Source organism: Nicotiana tabacum, chromosome 19, assembly GCF_000715075.1.
Source record: "Nicotiana tabacum cultivar K326 chromosome 19, ASM71507v2, whole genome shotgun sequence".
Classification (NCBI taxonomy): domain Eukaryota; kingdom Viridiplantae; phylum Streptophyta; class Magnoliopsida; order Solanales; family Solanaceae; genus Nicotiana; species Nicotiana tabacum.
Genome location: NC_134098.1, coordinates 20109760 through 20126945, shown reverse-complemented (window position 1 = coordinate 20126945; position 17186 = coordinate 20109760). Strand labels below are relative to the sequence as shown.

General features: G+C 37.2%; 2 protein-coding genes across 2 annotated transcripts; both read right to left on the bottom strand.

The window, feature by feature from the left end:
- Nucleotides 1-409: 409 nt before the first annotated feature.
- Nucleotides 410-2343, bottom strand: LOC107766889 (L-ascorbate oxidase homolog). Its single transcript, NM_001324932.1, is given in 1 exon segment — nt 410-2343. A coding segment is annotated over 1 exon segment (1665 nt). The 5' UTR covers nt 2200-2343; the 3' UTR covers nt 410-534.
- Nucleotides 2344-15543: 13200 nt separating this feature from the next.
- On the bottom strand, nt 15544-16506 carry LOC107766890 (uncharacterized). The gene has a single exon (XM_016585779.2). It carries the CDS (start codon nt 16504-16506, stop codon nt 15544-15546), a length of 963 nt encoding a protein of 320 aa, XP_016441265.2.
- Nucleotides 16507-17186: the final 680 nt, after the last annotated feature.

Genomic DNA, 17186 nt, shown 5'->3' with positions numbered 1-17186 from the left:
ATTATTATTAAACAAAAGCAAATTATTATCGTCTACTTGCTAATTGCTAAAAGTATGAAAAACTGAAGGACTTTGTACAATACACTCCGATGTTGTTGGAATTTTATGCAGAGAAGGAAAAACGAGGAACAAAAGTATAATTATAAGCGAGATTAATTAGAAGCCGACTTTAATCTTCCTTTGGATCAAGCCAATCGAATTCCTTAATCTTTTCCTATTTGAGTACAAGATTACTTAGTTTTGAGTGTTCGAAGAAATTATTCATCAGAAAAGTCTTCCGCCCAGGACAAAATTAAAGGGAAAAGAATTAACCGAAGATGATCGCATGCATAAATGCATAAAGTAAAGATGGCAGTCAAAATTATTAGAGAACTGGCATAGTAAAATACGTGAAGGTAAAACAAAAAACTTATTTAATGTTTTGTCCTATTTATTTTTTGGGGAAAGAAAACAAATACATCCATGAACAGATTAAGCTCCTATTCATTACCCCTCCCCTTTGATTCTACCAATACAGATTGATCATTACAGAATTTAAGCCTTGTATGGAGCTGGCATGGACAGGCCCTTGACAATACCGCAGAGAGGATGGTTGTCTGGGATGTTGTATTCATCCCTCAATGAGCGGCTTGGGGAGAGAACACTGAAGTACAATTGCTCTCCCAAGTAAGTTTTCTCCCACATCTCTGACCTCAAGTTCCACATACCTGCATTGTCAAATGTCAACATTATAGCTGCCCATGAGTTTGGATAGACTTGGATGTTGTTCCTGCTTAAGCCGTCCACCAAGTTGTAGTTCTTTCTCTTCTCAGGGCTCCACCTCCCGGGCTCGACAGCAACGGCGAAGAAGGAATATCCATCCAAGTGATAGGTACGGATAGTCTTCTCGTGGTTCTCGAAGATGATTTCCACGAAGTTACGGTAGGTGGCGTTCTTCACATTTGTGGCGATAGTGAGCTTGCTTGGGTCGGCCGGGGCTTCGTCAGCCATGAGATCATACTTGAAGGCCTTATTGGTAGCTCCAAAGTACTCAACAAGCTTCAATGGAGTCTCGCCATTAGTGTGGGAGATACCGTTCAAGCCATATCTAAGCTTACCACCTACTTGGCTCATTGAGTTGAAGATCTTGATGGTGCGGGTGATGTTGATCTGTCCATAATGGTAGGATCCTTGTGGGTTGGGTCGGGCAGCACTAGCGGTGAGGTTCCATCTGAAGGAGCGGAACTGGTTCATGGACCAGGCAATGCCTTCGGTGTTTTCTGGTGGGGGTGTTGGGAGCTCAGGAGAAGCTGGGCCCTTGCCGTTGGCGTATCGGATGATGGCCACGGAGGATAGGGCTTGCTTCAAGAACCTGCTTGAAACAACCAAGTAGTAGTCCTTGGGCTCCTGATCAGCAGTGACCAATACTGAGAGGCACTGACCAACATGGAGGTCCAAGGAATCGTAGATGTTTTGTACGGTGTGGGATCCCTCTAGCTCGACTAATTTCATTGGGTGACCTTGGAATCTGATGTTAACAGATGACCTCATACCAAGGTTGCAGAATCTGTACCTATAGGTCTTGCCGGCCTCCATGGTAAAGAGTGGCTCTTTTGCCTCACCAACCTTGGCAGATTTACCATTAATGATAATACCATCAGGCCTGCCAATAGTGCGTCCACCGTCCAAGATCTTTTTCAAGGTCTTGTGACCCTTGTTGTACCAATCCCCGACGAACACATTGTATTCATCAGCAGGATTGTCAAAGGGAACTGGGATGAGAGCACGACTGTGGACGTTGAGAGCACCATAACCACCCGCTGCCCGGTGCAAGGCTGTGGTTGGGAAGTAGGAGTAGCTACCGATCTGGTCCTTGACCTGGAAACGGTAGGTGAAATTTTGACCGGGCATGATTGGACACATGGTTCCCGGGGTACCATCTTGCCATGAGTTCTTCCTATGTTGGACACCGTTCCATGTAAAAAGGAATGGCTCGTCCAAATTGTTGAAGACATTCACAACAATGTTGTTGTTAGAGGTACAATTAATTCTAGGCCCGGGGAACTGACCATTGATGAGAATACCTTGTTGTGGTACACCCAATGGAGCAATTGTTCCATAGGTGACATTCCAGTTAAAGTAGAGGTAAGGGTCCTCAGCTATCACCCCTACGGAGAGGCAAAGTAGCAAAGCCACAAATGTTACTTTACCACTTCCCATGACGTTGTTTTTTTTATTCTTTAATCCCCAAACACAAAAACTCTTTTTGAAATTTGTTTTTTTGATGATTTTCTTTTTTTTGGGAGTTTTATTTTTTACTCTCACAAGAAGAAGAGGAGACGCTTCTTCTTCTTCTTCTTCTTCTTCTTATTTCTTCTTCCTGCTAGAGCTTGCACTATTCACCATCTCCATGAGGGCTTTTTATAGTAAGGGAAATCCCTCTGAGGACCGTAGATTAATTACCGAAATGATCTCTTTGTCTCTCATTTTGATTGTTGGCTCATTCTTTCTTTCCATCTGATTCGCTCTATTCTTTGTTGGTTCTCCTTACATTTCTCGCCTTCCTATAGCCTACCCTTTCCGGTTCTTCAGCATCACCAGTCTTAATTATTAGATAGTACTTTTTGTTTCCTCTTCTTAAGGCTAGTTTCTATATTTAGTTGGTGGAAATTAAGAATAAACGAAGTGCAGGGTGCGTATACAGTTTTATATATTAACCACACAAGAATTTAATGTTTTGGTTTCACGTAAAAACTTTGCTAAATAAATGATGTTGGTTTCATTTCATTTTTTTTTCTTTTCTTATTGAAGTAAGGATCAAAGACATCTATTTTAATGTTAACATACTTGAATTGTAATATAAGAACTTGATATAATAGCTATAACAAGTGGATGCTTCTCTGATATAGCAGCCACACAAACATTTTCCTCTTGGTAGTTTTAGGATACACACGTTGCGAGTGTATCTTAAAAAAAATACATATATTATTAAGATATATTTAAATTATAAAATAAAAATTAATGATAAAGTAAGTTTCTGAATAATGAAAAATGTCGACCCTATTAAGATAGATCAATAAAACATAAACTCTACCCGTTTTTCTCCAAAATATTATTGTATTTATTTTTTCTCTTATTTAAAAATTAATAAAGGAACTTCTAGAATACTTAATCCATGTACTTATATGATTGTGCCATTATTTATTATTCTTATTCGATAAAACAAAAATTCTATTAAAAGTGAATGTTGCTATAATTAATTTCTTAAAAGAATCTATTAATAATCTATTCCTAATTAATAGGGAAAAAGTAGCATCTAACATCTCGTTCTTTTGGTCATAGCATCTCGTCTGGGTTATACAGGACATTTTAAGAATACGATAAAACGTTTGGCCTTTCTAAACCAAAAACTATTATACTAAAAGTTAACTATTTATAATATATTATAAATCAATGATATTATTCATTTTTGGCAGTCTTTCAAAGGATTCAAACTTTGGAAAAAAGTTTTAATCTCATTGTTGTTGATACTTGAAAGATTCCTTCTATAATTATAAATCTAGCAGATCCGTGTTAAATTAGAACAATAGCGCAGAATATTTCTATTACATTTATAAATATTTGTTGAGATTAACTTGAGTTACAAACAAAAAGAATTTCTTAAGTTTATAAATATATATACTCATAACAAAATACTGATTCCTATTAAATTTACAGTTTATATCAACTTAAACACTAATTTCAACCTTTTAGCTATTTTAAAATGTGTTCTACCTAGGTTAAAAATTCAAAGCCACGCCAATAATCACGTATGGGAAAGACCACTTTTCAAGAATATTTTTCCTCAAAATAGTATATATAAGAATCCCAAACCTAAAGGAAATATTTAGAAGGAATTGATCCGTATAAATTGTTACTATTTTTCTTTTGTACATATATTATATTATATAGTTCAAATAAGGAAGGATTTAATATAGTATATAATTTAGTTGATTTCAAAATCCTAAATATTAAAAAATAACTATTCCTAAGTAATAGAAAAATAACTACATGACTATTTTATCCAATGTGAAATCTATTTTAAAAGGATAAAAAAAAAACGACTGACATTTCACTAAGGGTCTTCATGCTTTTAATATAGTATAGATGAAATGATTCCTAGAATAATTTTTTTTTTGTTCTTTTTCTTTTTTAGCTTATTAGGCTTTACCAAACTTTTAGAGGTCATTTGGTAGGAGGTATAAGAATAATGCCGAATATGGTGTATTACTAATGCTGGTATTAGTAATGCTGAGATTAGTTATGCTGACATTGCTTAGATTATTTCTTATCTATTTTTTTGGTTTGGTGTATTAAGTATTGCATAATATCTAAAAAAAATTAGTTGTCCACAAAAATACCCTCCACATTCTTTAACTTTGTACACTATTTTTATTGCAACAGTTTGATTACCCTTCACATTCTTTACTCTCTCTAAAGCCAAATATTTTTTTTATAGGAGAGCAAACTAAAAGAGAAAACTAATTGAAATATTAAAGTTAAAAGAGGAAAAACAATTTAATTTCTATGACATATAATACAAAATTTAATTGCAATTATTTTAAAAAAAAAGATAAATTTTTAACAAATAAAGAAAACTTTGGTTTATATTTTGAACGAATCCAAAATCAAATTTAGTATTAAATATGATATTTTTTTATATTGTAGAAGAATGCTAAAGGGAAAAAATTAATTAAAATATCACAATATAAAAATATAGAATATATGGCGAAAAGTATTTAGAATAGGTTTTGAGGGATTTGAGGGGCAGTTATGTCTTTAACTAAGCATATGCATGTATTAACAATCTTGGTATTGCTAATATCATGGTTTGTTATATATTAGCTATACATATGATAATACCAAATAGGATAATCTACCTCTTTACAGAAAAAGTTCAACAATCCAATAATGCTTTCCCTTAAATAAAGCCTTCAAACAACTCGAATATAGCCAAATATTATTCAAATAAGTCAAAATAAGCTTTAAAAACTATCCTAATGTTAAAAGGTTCAATCTTACCTTTTAGAAAAGTCAACAAAAAGTCAATCCGAGTCCATATGGCCAAAATACGAAATCAAGACCAAATTCCGATTACCCATTCTTTACCGAGGCCAAATATGTGATTAGTTTCAAGATTCGACCTCAAATTAAGGTCTAAATCTCCAAAATTTTATCTCTTAAATTTCTACCTAAAAGTCTATTTTTCTACACTTAAAAATCCTAACCTCTAATATTGCAAGTGCGAGACTGACCTCGTAGAAGCAACATTGCATGCGCAAAACAATTGGCTCGCAAATGCGAGTCTGCGTCGGTTTAGATGTCATAGAAGCGATCAACACTTTGTACAAGCGGACATCGCAGGTGCTCCTTCGGAACTATAGATGCAACAGCCGCTGACTATTCCTCTTTAGCATATGCACTGGACAACTCGCAGATGCAGCCATCGCAGGTGCGATGCAACACCAGGACCAGCCTCACCCCTTCACAGATGCGAGCCAACACCTCACAGATGCGACCTCCTACCTACGCACCTAGAACCGCAAGTGTGAAAGTGCGCCTGGGCTCCCTTCCTTACAAATGCGGACCAACCCAAGTTGGGGCGAGCTCGCACCTGCACACTTGATCTCGCAGGTGCAATATCAACAGCCCGACAATAGTGAAATACATGAAATTGTCCTAAATCAATCCAAAACTCACCCGAGCCTCTCAGGCCCCAGTCCAAATATTCCAGCAAGTATATAAACCTAACACAAACTCACTTGCAAGCTTAAAATATCAAAATCAAGAATCAAGCATCAAAATTCAAGGATTTCAAATGTTCTTAAACTCAAATTTTCAACTTTCAACTACAAGCGTTGAAATGGCCTCGGGCCACTCGGCACCCACATCAAATACACGTACAAGTCCAAAATTATTATATGAACCTAAAATACCGATCCAAGGTTGTCTACCAAGAATGTTGACCGTGGTCAACTCCAACAACATGAAAATTCTAGAATCAAGATTTTCTTTACAAAAACACATCTTAAATCAATACGAACGAGGCACACAAGTCATAAATCATTAAATGAAGCTATTCAAGATCTCAAATCATGAAACAGAGAGCTAGAAATCAAAATGACTTATCGAATCGTTACAATCAATGTATCTCTCACGAACCAATCAGAACAAAATATAAGTAAGAAGATATGTTGATGAATAAGAATCCTCTTTTCTTTTGCTTTAAATTTGATTTCCTTATTCATTGTTGTTATTATTTCTTGCCATTTATATTTTAGAAAGTGAATCAAATCGATTGCTAGTTCCCTAAAAATACAAAATTTAATTGATTTAGCTTTTAGTTTTAGGTGAAACACATATAATACTTTAATCTATACTTTATGTGTCATATTAAATGTAGCTCTTATTTTACGTAAAAATAAAAAATTCCAATAACATTGCAACTCTTACTTGATGTTTTGAAAAATAAGGTATCGAAAATAAATGGAACTTAAGAGAAATCAAAATAATTGGCATAGTCTCAAAAAATTTAATTTTGTTATACTAATAGAGTAATAGAAAAATTAATATGATAAATATTTGTGAAAATAACCGTCGAACCACCATTGACAGCCCTAACCACAGCTATGATTGTACCCAAAGCCACTTCTACTCAATTACTATGTCTCATAAAGTTGGCAAGATATTTCTTACGTGACAATTTGACGAGCGAAAAATACAACATGAAATTAATGCTCGCTAGTCAAAGATAGTATAGTTTAATTATCGTCTCCATATGGATTGGATTTAAATAATGTTCGAATAATTTCCAGTTACTTGCTATCCAGGATAATTAACACTTTCATTAGAATGTTATCAATTACAATTAACTACTAAAAGCAAAGCAAAAATCAATTATATCACGGAGACAAAAACCGAGCAACACAGAAATATTAGTGGGAGAAATAAGGGTAATTGACTAGACAGGTACATGACAATTAACTCGAGATCCAGTTCTTGAATTAGTTCACTCTATTACATTGCCGATTCTCATAAATTCACTAGATAATTAGATTACACTTGAAGTTAAGGTTCCTCTTTCGATTAAACATTAATTCCCAATTGAAGCACTATGAACACTTGTTATGAATATAATGATGGTTGTAGTCTAAAGGGTAACTTCTCACGAATATTTTTCTATTTTTTTAGTTTAATTAATAAGTCAAGAGGCTCTTTCGATTACCTAGATGAATCACGAATTTAAACTAGAGCATGAGATGTAAAGAAATTTAATATCAAACTCATCCTTCGATTAAGTAAAATAATGAATAACTTCACAATACAATTTAAAACTCCATCAATTAATTCAAGAAATTAACAAGAATCAAATCCCTCATATCTTTGTTGAAATGAATAACTTCACAATACAATTTAAAACTCCATCATTTGTTGTATTATTATATTTTCTGCCTCATTACCTTTTATTCCAGTAGAGCCCTGACCTGGCCTCATCACTACTCTACTGAGGTTAGGCTTGGCACTTGGTGTACTCATACTATACTTCTGTACATCTTTTTGTGTAGATCTAGGTTCTTCCTACCAGACCAAAAACCAGTGAGTTGGACCGTACGTGGAGACTTCAAAGTATATCTGTCAGCGTCCGCAAACCTCGGAGTCCCCCTCTATCCTTACTATGTTGTTTTCCCTTTTTTTTTAGACTCTGATGTATAGAGACACTTAGTATTTTTTTTCTTAGAATCTTGTGACTTGTTTCTACCGGGTTTTGGCAGTTGTAAATTAATTGAATCACATATCGTATTTATATTTCATGTGTTGAGATTACCTAGATGAATCACGAATTTAAACTAGAGCATGAGATGTAAAGAAATTTAATATCAAACTCATTCTTCGATTAAGTAAAATAATGAATAACTTCACAATACAATTTAAAACTCCATCAATTAATTCAAGAAATTAACAAGAATCAAATCCCTCATATCTTTGTTGAAATGAGTAACTTCACAATACAATTTAAAACTCCATCATTTGTTGTATTATTATATTTTCTGCCTCATTACCTTTTATTCCAGTAGAGCCCTGACCTGGCCTTATCACTACTCTACTGAGGTTAGGCTTGGCACTTGGTATACTCATACTACACTTCTGTACATCTTTTTGTGTAGATCTAGGTTCTTCCTACCAGACCAAAAACCAGTGAGTTGGACCGTACGTGGAGACTTCAAGGTATATCTGTCAGCGTCCGCAAACCTCGGAGTCCCCCTCTATCCTTACTATGTTGTTTTCCCTTTTTTTTTAGACTCTGATGTATAGAGACACTTAGTATTTTTTTTTAGAATCTTGTGACTTGTTTCTACCGGGTTTTGGCAGTTGTAAATTAATTGAATCACATATCGTATTTATATTTCATGTGTTGAGATTTGAGTTCAGTTTTACAATCAGTTATTCCGCAAATTGTTAGACTTACCTAGTCTTAAAGAGTATGTGCCATCACGATACCCTACGGAGGAAAATTATGGTCGTGACAATACCAAAAATTCCTAGCCTCAAGACTCAACTCACAAGCACCATGTATTTTTCAAAACCTGCTCAATTACTCTAACACAGAGGCCAACGACATTACCTTTCCTTTATAAATCATGTGCCCTCACACCAAATATAGAGAGTAGTTTCATACAATATAAAAGTCAAGAACAAATAGGAATTAAAGATATAAAGAATTCACTCACTCCCAAAAATAAAATTCGTGTGCCACATAAGACGTACCATAAGCTTGCCCGTAGTTTAATACTCTACTAATTGGAGCTTATTCAGTCAAAGATCAAGTATGACTTTGTTTTGTTGTAATGTAGGCTGCGAGACAGGTAGGATACATTTGGATAATAGTGACTACAACTCCCTAAGCACTTAAATACATATACATTCACATGTCAATCTCACACTTATGTTGGACAAAACCCTAACCTTCATAATATAATAACATCAAACTCCTAATTTCTTTAAGCACAACAAGATGAGAACTATCGCTAGCAAGGAATCAAATTTTTTTCTTTCTAATACATACACAAACTCTTTTTTTTTTCAAAGTTCTACTTTTTTTCCTTCAAGCAACTTCATTTTTTTTTATATCAATCCCTTATAATTGGCTCTCAAAAATTTTAAAACAATGCGTCTGTCTCTATTTTTTTCAGTTCCACTCAAAACCCAACTACACCTTCACTTAGCTTTTAACAAGCTCATAATAATTTCAAGTTCTCAAGAGAGAAAAAAAGTTCAAACAAATAATCAATTTAAACAAAGGGATCAGGCTTGCAGTGTGGTTGCCAAAGAAATAAAGTACAAGCTCAAAGGGGATAACTAAGATACACATTAATTAGGTGTGTAAAAGTATATATCTGTCTCAACAAAGAAACGTCTCTATCACATCCTAGACTGAACAAGACTATTATTTCCCTTTGTAAACATACATGGCAAGTTCTAGACATCAACTGATATGCACAGAATATCAACAAAAACCTCACACACACATTCACAGATAATTCAATTAGGATCGGATCTATCATGACTCTCTAGTCAAAGCAGTTAAGCGAAGTCGAATCAAACAAATTAAGACACTTATACACGAGTCAAGAACTAAGTCTAAGCGTCACACTACGGTACTCACCGCTATCAAGGCACACAAAGTCAAGGAAAATTTCTTCCAACTAGCACAACGACTCAAGATTCTTTCTTCCTACAAAAAGAAAAAAATTAACTACACCTGGTTCAAGTAAAACCCTTTGAAAAGTATCGCACCACAAAAAAATACCAAAAGAGAATTATTACACTATCGAAGAAAGTAAAATAGAAATAAAAGATATATTTTTGGATTTTTTATTTTTTTTATTTTTCTCGTTCAACTTCAAATCCCTCAAGAAGACAATCTAGAAAATCTATCGTTGGGAAGAGTCAAAATTAAACGATTACAATTACTAACTATTACATGCCGACTAGAGCTAGAGTCAAGATTATTATAGACCGGATATTGTCTAATGAAAGAAGAAAATAGATCAAAACAATACCAAGTGGCAAAAACAAAACAAACAAGTACACACAAATAAGAGCACCCCACCCCACACTTAAGAAATTGCATTGTCCCCAATGCAAAATAATTTAAACAATGGTGGAAAAGGTGACTCCATGAGGCACTCAACCTAATCATCATCAACACCCTCGAAGGTGTGCAAATACTCGTCATCATCAGAGGGCACAAAGTTCACATCCTCGTTAGGTGGCAGCTCCACTCCCTCAGCCAGACCCAACCACGGTTATGTGCTAGAAGAGAAGGGATGATCTTGTTGCAGCTCAGTCAAGTCAACCTTGCTCATATCAGCATGAAACTGCATATCAGCGAACATCAGTTGCAGTGTCTCAACACGAACCATCCTCTGGTCCATAGTAACATCAGGAGGGTCTATCACAAACGTAACATCAAAGGCCTTAATAGGCTGCGACATTGGAATCATCCGATCATAGTGAGGCTCCTCCTCCAATTGGTGCGTCCTCAGTAGCCGAGTGATCATACTCGGGCAGAACAAGCGGCGAGCCCTAAAAGATCGCACTCTAGCCATTTTCTCAAGAATGACCTTCCCTAAGTCGAACTTCATCCAGGTCAGGAAGGCATAAATTAGAAGAACCTTGGCTGGACGTTGGAATGTCCCCTTCTTCATATTCTTGTGACATTCATTAGTATCCCGCATCCACGTAGCTACAAAGTTAGGTCCACACAGCTGGCGTCAGATGTTAGGATAGTCAGGGCGATGAAGAAACCTCCGAAACAGATTGTGAGAGTGCTTTACGAATCCCATAACCTGGTTTATCACCCGAGAGAAAAAGGGGATCACTTTGTCTCGCACATGTACCTGGTGCATAGCATCCAAACTAGCCTCGGGCTGCCAGTTGGCATAGAACTCCTTAACTAGGTTCATGTTCACCGCATCATCGGGACGGAACAAACTCTCAAATCCCAGGGCTTGGATGTTGTTGTAGATCAAAGAATACATCCGGGGCAACTTCCCATCATCAATTGCAACCTCGGGATCCAGGTTCACAATAGGGACAAAGGTCCTAAACCAATGTCTATCATGAGCTGGGACAGCCCGAATGCCAAACTTTCCCCTAGGGACCACGTCTGTATCAGGGTCAATTTGCTCCATCTCCTCTTCCACTGGGGCAGCGGGTTCTGCCCGCCTACCTCCTCTCCTACTACTTGAGGCAACTCTAGAGGAACTAGTGTTGACATGCTTACTTGGACGACGAGACATTGTACCTGCACAAGATGAACATAATTAGCCACAACACTCAGAATAAAAAGCAAAGCCAAACATGATAACCACCCCTACACTTATGTCATTGTCATGTTCATAAGTACAATGGATACCGGGGACTCAAACTATCCTATTATGAGCACGTCACAAGTTATCAGCAACCCACCTAACCACCTAAATAACATTACAATAACAACAATCAACGATTACACTACACTATGTTAAAGTACAAAACCAAGAATCTAAACTAGTAACTAAGAAAAGAAAATCAAGAAGTTATACTAATTGACTACAAATAAAAATAAGAAGTTACACTACAAAACTACACAAGTATAGAGCATGAATCGGGCACCGTAATTAGCAACTAGTGACAAAATAGCATGAGGTGATCAATCGATTAGCACTCAAGGCTAACACTTCACAATATCACAAAATTCGCACATGACCGCCCACCCCACATTCATTATCTATCATCACATCATTACAAAGCAATTACCCTCTAATTCAGCAACAAAGTACACATTCTATGTCGGTAGGACATTTTATCAAACACATTGTAGCCACTAAGTTCAACTTATAATTTCAACTCAAAGTGGTCTAGAACCACCACACATATAAACCAATCTCACGCCCAACAATAACCACAACATCATCAAATCTTAGCAATAGTATAAAGTTCTCCAATTTCAACCAAAAAGGCCACAAATTTTTGGCCATAATACAACTCCCACCAAGCTTCATAAAATATATATTCTAATATCACCATTACATACTACAAACCCTTCACAAGCATTAGTGCTAACAAAATCCCACCATAATCAAGCATAATTTTGGCCATAATAAGAAAAATTACTAAAAGCTACAATGAAAAAGCTAACTAGGGTTTGAAAAAAAAATTAAAAAAAATTAAACCTAACACTACCCAAATACTACAATGAATATACAAAATGGGATGGAGAAGAGAGATAATAAACTTACCTTGATGCTTGAGGAAGATGGTAGGATGTGAGTGTGGAATGATTTGAAGAAGAATGAAGGAATGCAGGGTGGGTTAGAGAGAGGAGAATGGAATAATTGGGAAAAGAAAGGGAGGATAATGGGTCGGGTGTTATTATTTTTATTTTTAATGTTTTTCAAAAAAAATTCAATAACTAGCCGAAAAGATACACTACCGCGCTGGGGGCGCGTTGCCCCGCGCGCCATGGTAGTGGAAAGTTCAGAGGCTTGTTTTCCTGTCATAGGGGCGTGTTTGGCCTGGCGCAGCACAGGGCGCGGCGCCCCACGTGGCGCGCTAGGCCAATTTCTCAGAGTTCCGCCAATTTTTGTAAATTTGCCCATAGTTTGCTCCCCAACTCCATTTTATACTTATTTTGTGTCCAATTCATACTACTTAAATGCCCCAACAAGTATCAACACTCCTAAACTCTAATAGTCATAATCTATGATCATCTAACTATTCTACAAAAGCAAGAAAAAAGGGTTAGAAGTAGTTCTGAGTTATAGTGGTCAGCTTGACTCCGTCACTTAGGCTCATTTGATCACTATGCTAGAGGACTGCTTGTCAAATCCTCCAACAATGTACGGTTTCAACCTATGCCCATTCACCTTAAAGCTCTCAATTCCTTCCTCATTTTGGATTTCAATGGCGCCATACGGTGAGACACGTTTCACCACATACGAACCCCACCACCTTGACTTGAATATTTCGGGGAACAACCTAAGTCTACTATTGTATAGCAAGACTTTGTCCCCTTCATGAAACTCCTTTGGCTTAATCAGACGATCATGCCACATCTTTTCTATTCCTTAAAAATTCGCACATTTTTATACACGCCCAGTCTAAACTCTTCCAACTCATTCATCTGCAATAAACTGTGTTCACCTGCAAGACTAAGATCAAGATTAAGAAACTTAATTGCCCAATAAGCTTTATGTTCTATCTCAACAAGTAGGTGACACGATTTTCCATACACTAATTTGAAAGGTGAAGTCCCTATGGTTGTTTTGAACGCAGTTATGTATGCCCATAGAGCTTCATCCAATTTCACAGAGCAATCCTTACGAGAAGCACTAACCATTTTTTCAAGAATTCATTTTAGCTCATGGTTAGCCACTTCAACTTTCCCACTAGTTTGGGCATGGTATGGTGTTCCAGTTTTGTGTGGGACCCCATACCTAGACAACAATGCAGCAAACTGCTTGTTAACAAAGTGCGACCCATTGTGATTGATAATCACTCGAGGTGTCCCAAAAGGAGTAAAGATGTTCTTCCATAAGAACTCACACCCCACCCGAGCATCATTGGTACTGGTAGGGATTGCTTCGACCCATTTAGAGACGTACTAGGATATACTTATAAAAATAAGATGATAGGAACGGCCCCATGAAGTCAATGCTCCACACATAAAACATTTCACATACCAGAATGAAGTTTAGCGGCATCTCATCCCTCTTGCTAATGTTACCTGCCCTTTGACACTTGTCACATGCAGCTACATACGCCTGTGCGTCTTTGTACAAAGTTGTCCAATAGAAACTGGCTTCCATGACCTTTGCTGCAGTGTGATTTCCACCACAGTGTCCTCCAGCTGCTCCATCATGGGAATGAGACAAAATGCTGGCCATTTCTCCTTCAAGTACACATCTTCGAATCACACCATCTGCACATAATTTAAACAAGATGGGGTCATTCCAAAATAACTTTTTATCTCACCTTGAATCTTCCTTTTTTGATCATGAGAGAGGTCGCGAGGAAAGCATCCACTAGCCAAAAAGCTGGCTACATCAGCATACCAAGGCGGTGTTTCGAAGATCGCATCAATGGAAAAAATATGCTCAGTAGGGAACTTCTCTTATATCTACTATCTCTACAGGAGGTCTCTCAAGTCGAGATAGATGATCTGCGACTTGATTTTCAGTGCCTTTCCTATCTTTAATTTCTAGGTCAAACTCTTAAAGAAACAACACATACCGCATCAGATGTTGCTTGGACCCCTTCATACTCAGCAAATATTCCAAAGTTGAGTGATCACCTTACTCCCCACTAGATAAGATCTAAACTTGTCAAAAGCAAAGACCACCGCAAAGAACTCATTCTCGGTAGTAGCATAATTCACTTGAGCATCATTCAATGATCGGCTTGCATAGTATATGGGCCTAAACATCTTATCTTTCCTTTGCCCAGAACTGCTCCCATAACTACATCACTAGCATCACACATTATTTCAAATGGCTGACTCCAATCAGCCTTCAGCATAATAGGAGCACTAACAATGTTTTCCTTTTTCAGTGCGAATGCCCTCAAGCACTTCACAGTGAATATAAACTTAACATCCTTTGCTAGCAATGCAGTCAATGGCTTGGTCATATTGGAGAAGTTTTTGATGAACCTTCTATAAAATTCACCATGCCCCAAGAAACTCCTTACGCTCTTCACAGAAGTCAGTGGAGGAAGTCTAGCAATTACATCAACCTTTGCTCTATCAACTTCAATGCCATTTCCCCCTTTCACCATGAAGTGACTCTTCTCTCAGTTAAGAACCAAGTGAGTGGCTTCGCAATATTTAAGCACATGCTCCAAGTTTTTCAAGCAGTCATAAAAATCATCACCAAATAGAGTGAAATCATCCATGAATACCTCTAGGCACTTCCCTTTTAGATATGAGTAGATAGACATCATGAATCTCTTAAAAGTGGCCGGTGCATTACACAACCCAAATTGCATCCTCTTGTAAGAAAAAATACCTGCAGGGCAAGTGAACATAGTCTTCTCAACATCTTCTGGGGTAGTCAGTATCTGATTGTAGCATGAGAACCCATTCAAGAAACAGTAACAAGCATGTCCATCCACTTTCTCGGGCATCTGATCAATAAAGGGGAGTGGGAAGTGGTCTTTTCTTGTTGCATCATTTAGCCTCATGTAGTCAATGCACATTCGCCGCCCTTTGACTATTCTTGTTGGGATCAATTCATTGTCTTTATTTTTCACCATTATCATGCCCCCTTATTAGGAACAACTTGCACTGGGCTGATCCATTAGTTATTATAGATGGGGAAAATCACCCACGCATCTAGAAACTTGATAATCTCTTTGTGTACTACCTCCTCTGGATTTCTTTTTCAGCTTGCGTTGGGGTTGCACTATTGGCTTGCTATTTTCTTTCAGTAAACTTTTGTGCATTCAAATGGATGGACTGATGTCTTGAATATCAGCTATGGTCTAGCCAATGGCTTTCTTGTACTTCCTCAGCATCTCTACCAACTTTTGTTCCTGTGCACCTGTTAAGTAAGCAGAAATAATCACAAAAAAATTGTTAGTCTCAAGAAAAGCATATTTCAAGTGAGTAGGGAGGACTTTCAATTCTACACTAGGCTTAGACGCCTCCTTATTGAGTTCCTCTTCATCAACCACTTGATCCTCAGTCTTAAGAACTTCAGCCTCTTTCTTTATTTCAGGATCTTCATCCTCCACTGTGCTATATTGAGTAATACACCCCTCTAGAGTATCCCCTACAAGCTTATCAAACTTGTATTTTTCATCCAACTCCCCAACAATAGCAAGTTTAAAACACGAGTAGGCAGATGCCTCATCACTGGGATATTTCATCATTCTCTTTATATGGAACACCACTTTATCGTTACCCACTCTAAGCATAAGTCGTTGCTCCTCGTAGATATCAAGAATTTCTCTAACTGTATATAGAAAAGACCTCCCTAGAATCAGAGGCACCTCCTTATTCACTTCCATGTCCACCACAATAAAGTCTACGGGGAACACAAACTTGCCCATCCATACTAGAATATCTTCGATGATTCCTTCAAGTAAGATGGTGGACTGGTCAGCCAGTTGTAAGGACACTGGTATGGATTTAAACACTCCAAGCTCACCTTCAAGTTTCATGAACACAAACAAAGGCATTAAATTTATAGAAGCACCAGAGTCACATAGAGCCTTGTCAAATTTCTCATTCCCCAACGAGCATGGTATGGTGAAGCTTCTCGGGTCCCACTTTTGAGGAAATTTATTTTGCAATATGGCACTGCAGTGGGCATTCAGCTTGACCATTGTCATTTTCTCTAACTTCCTCTTTCTGGATAAGATATTCTTCAAGAACTTAGCATAAGCAGACATCTGAGTGAGAACCTTTGTGAAGGAAATGTTCACATATAGTTGCTTAAACATCTCCAAGAACCGCCCAAAGCACTAGTCTAATTTTTCTCGCTTCATCTTTTGAGGTAATGGTAGACATGGCATGTGTTTGATTTCTTCAATCTCTTTTTTACACCATTACTCTCGCCTTTCTGTTCTTCACTCTTTTGCTCCTTCAATGTATTAGTCTGCTTGCTCACCACCTCTAGTCTAGTTTTCACAACTGGATCAGCCAATGTTTTGCCATTTCTCAGAGATGCAACCTTGATTGTTTCTTTCGGGTTCTTTTATGTGTGAGAGGGTAGAGTCCCAGGAGCCCTCTCAGATAACATGTTGGCAATTTGACCCACTTGTCTTTCCAGATTTCAAATAGCAGCACTATGAGTATCGAACCTCTATTCAGACTTGTTGATGAAAGCCTTCATGAAATCTTTCATACTAGACTGATTTGACTGTTATGATTGTTGTGGATGGTATTGTTGCCTCTGCTGGTTCTAAAAACTTGGTGGTCCTTGACCCTGGGGTCTAGGATTATTTTGCTTCCACGAGTTCAAACTCTCACTAGGTGAACTTCATGAAAAACATGGATGTCGTTGCCCCATAGCATTGAAGTTATTTCTACCTTGATAGTTTTCTCTATTATAGTTCCCCAAAATATTAACTTCCGCAGCTGAAGCTTGACAATCAAGAGTAGGGTGTCCCTTTGTACCTTG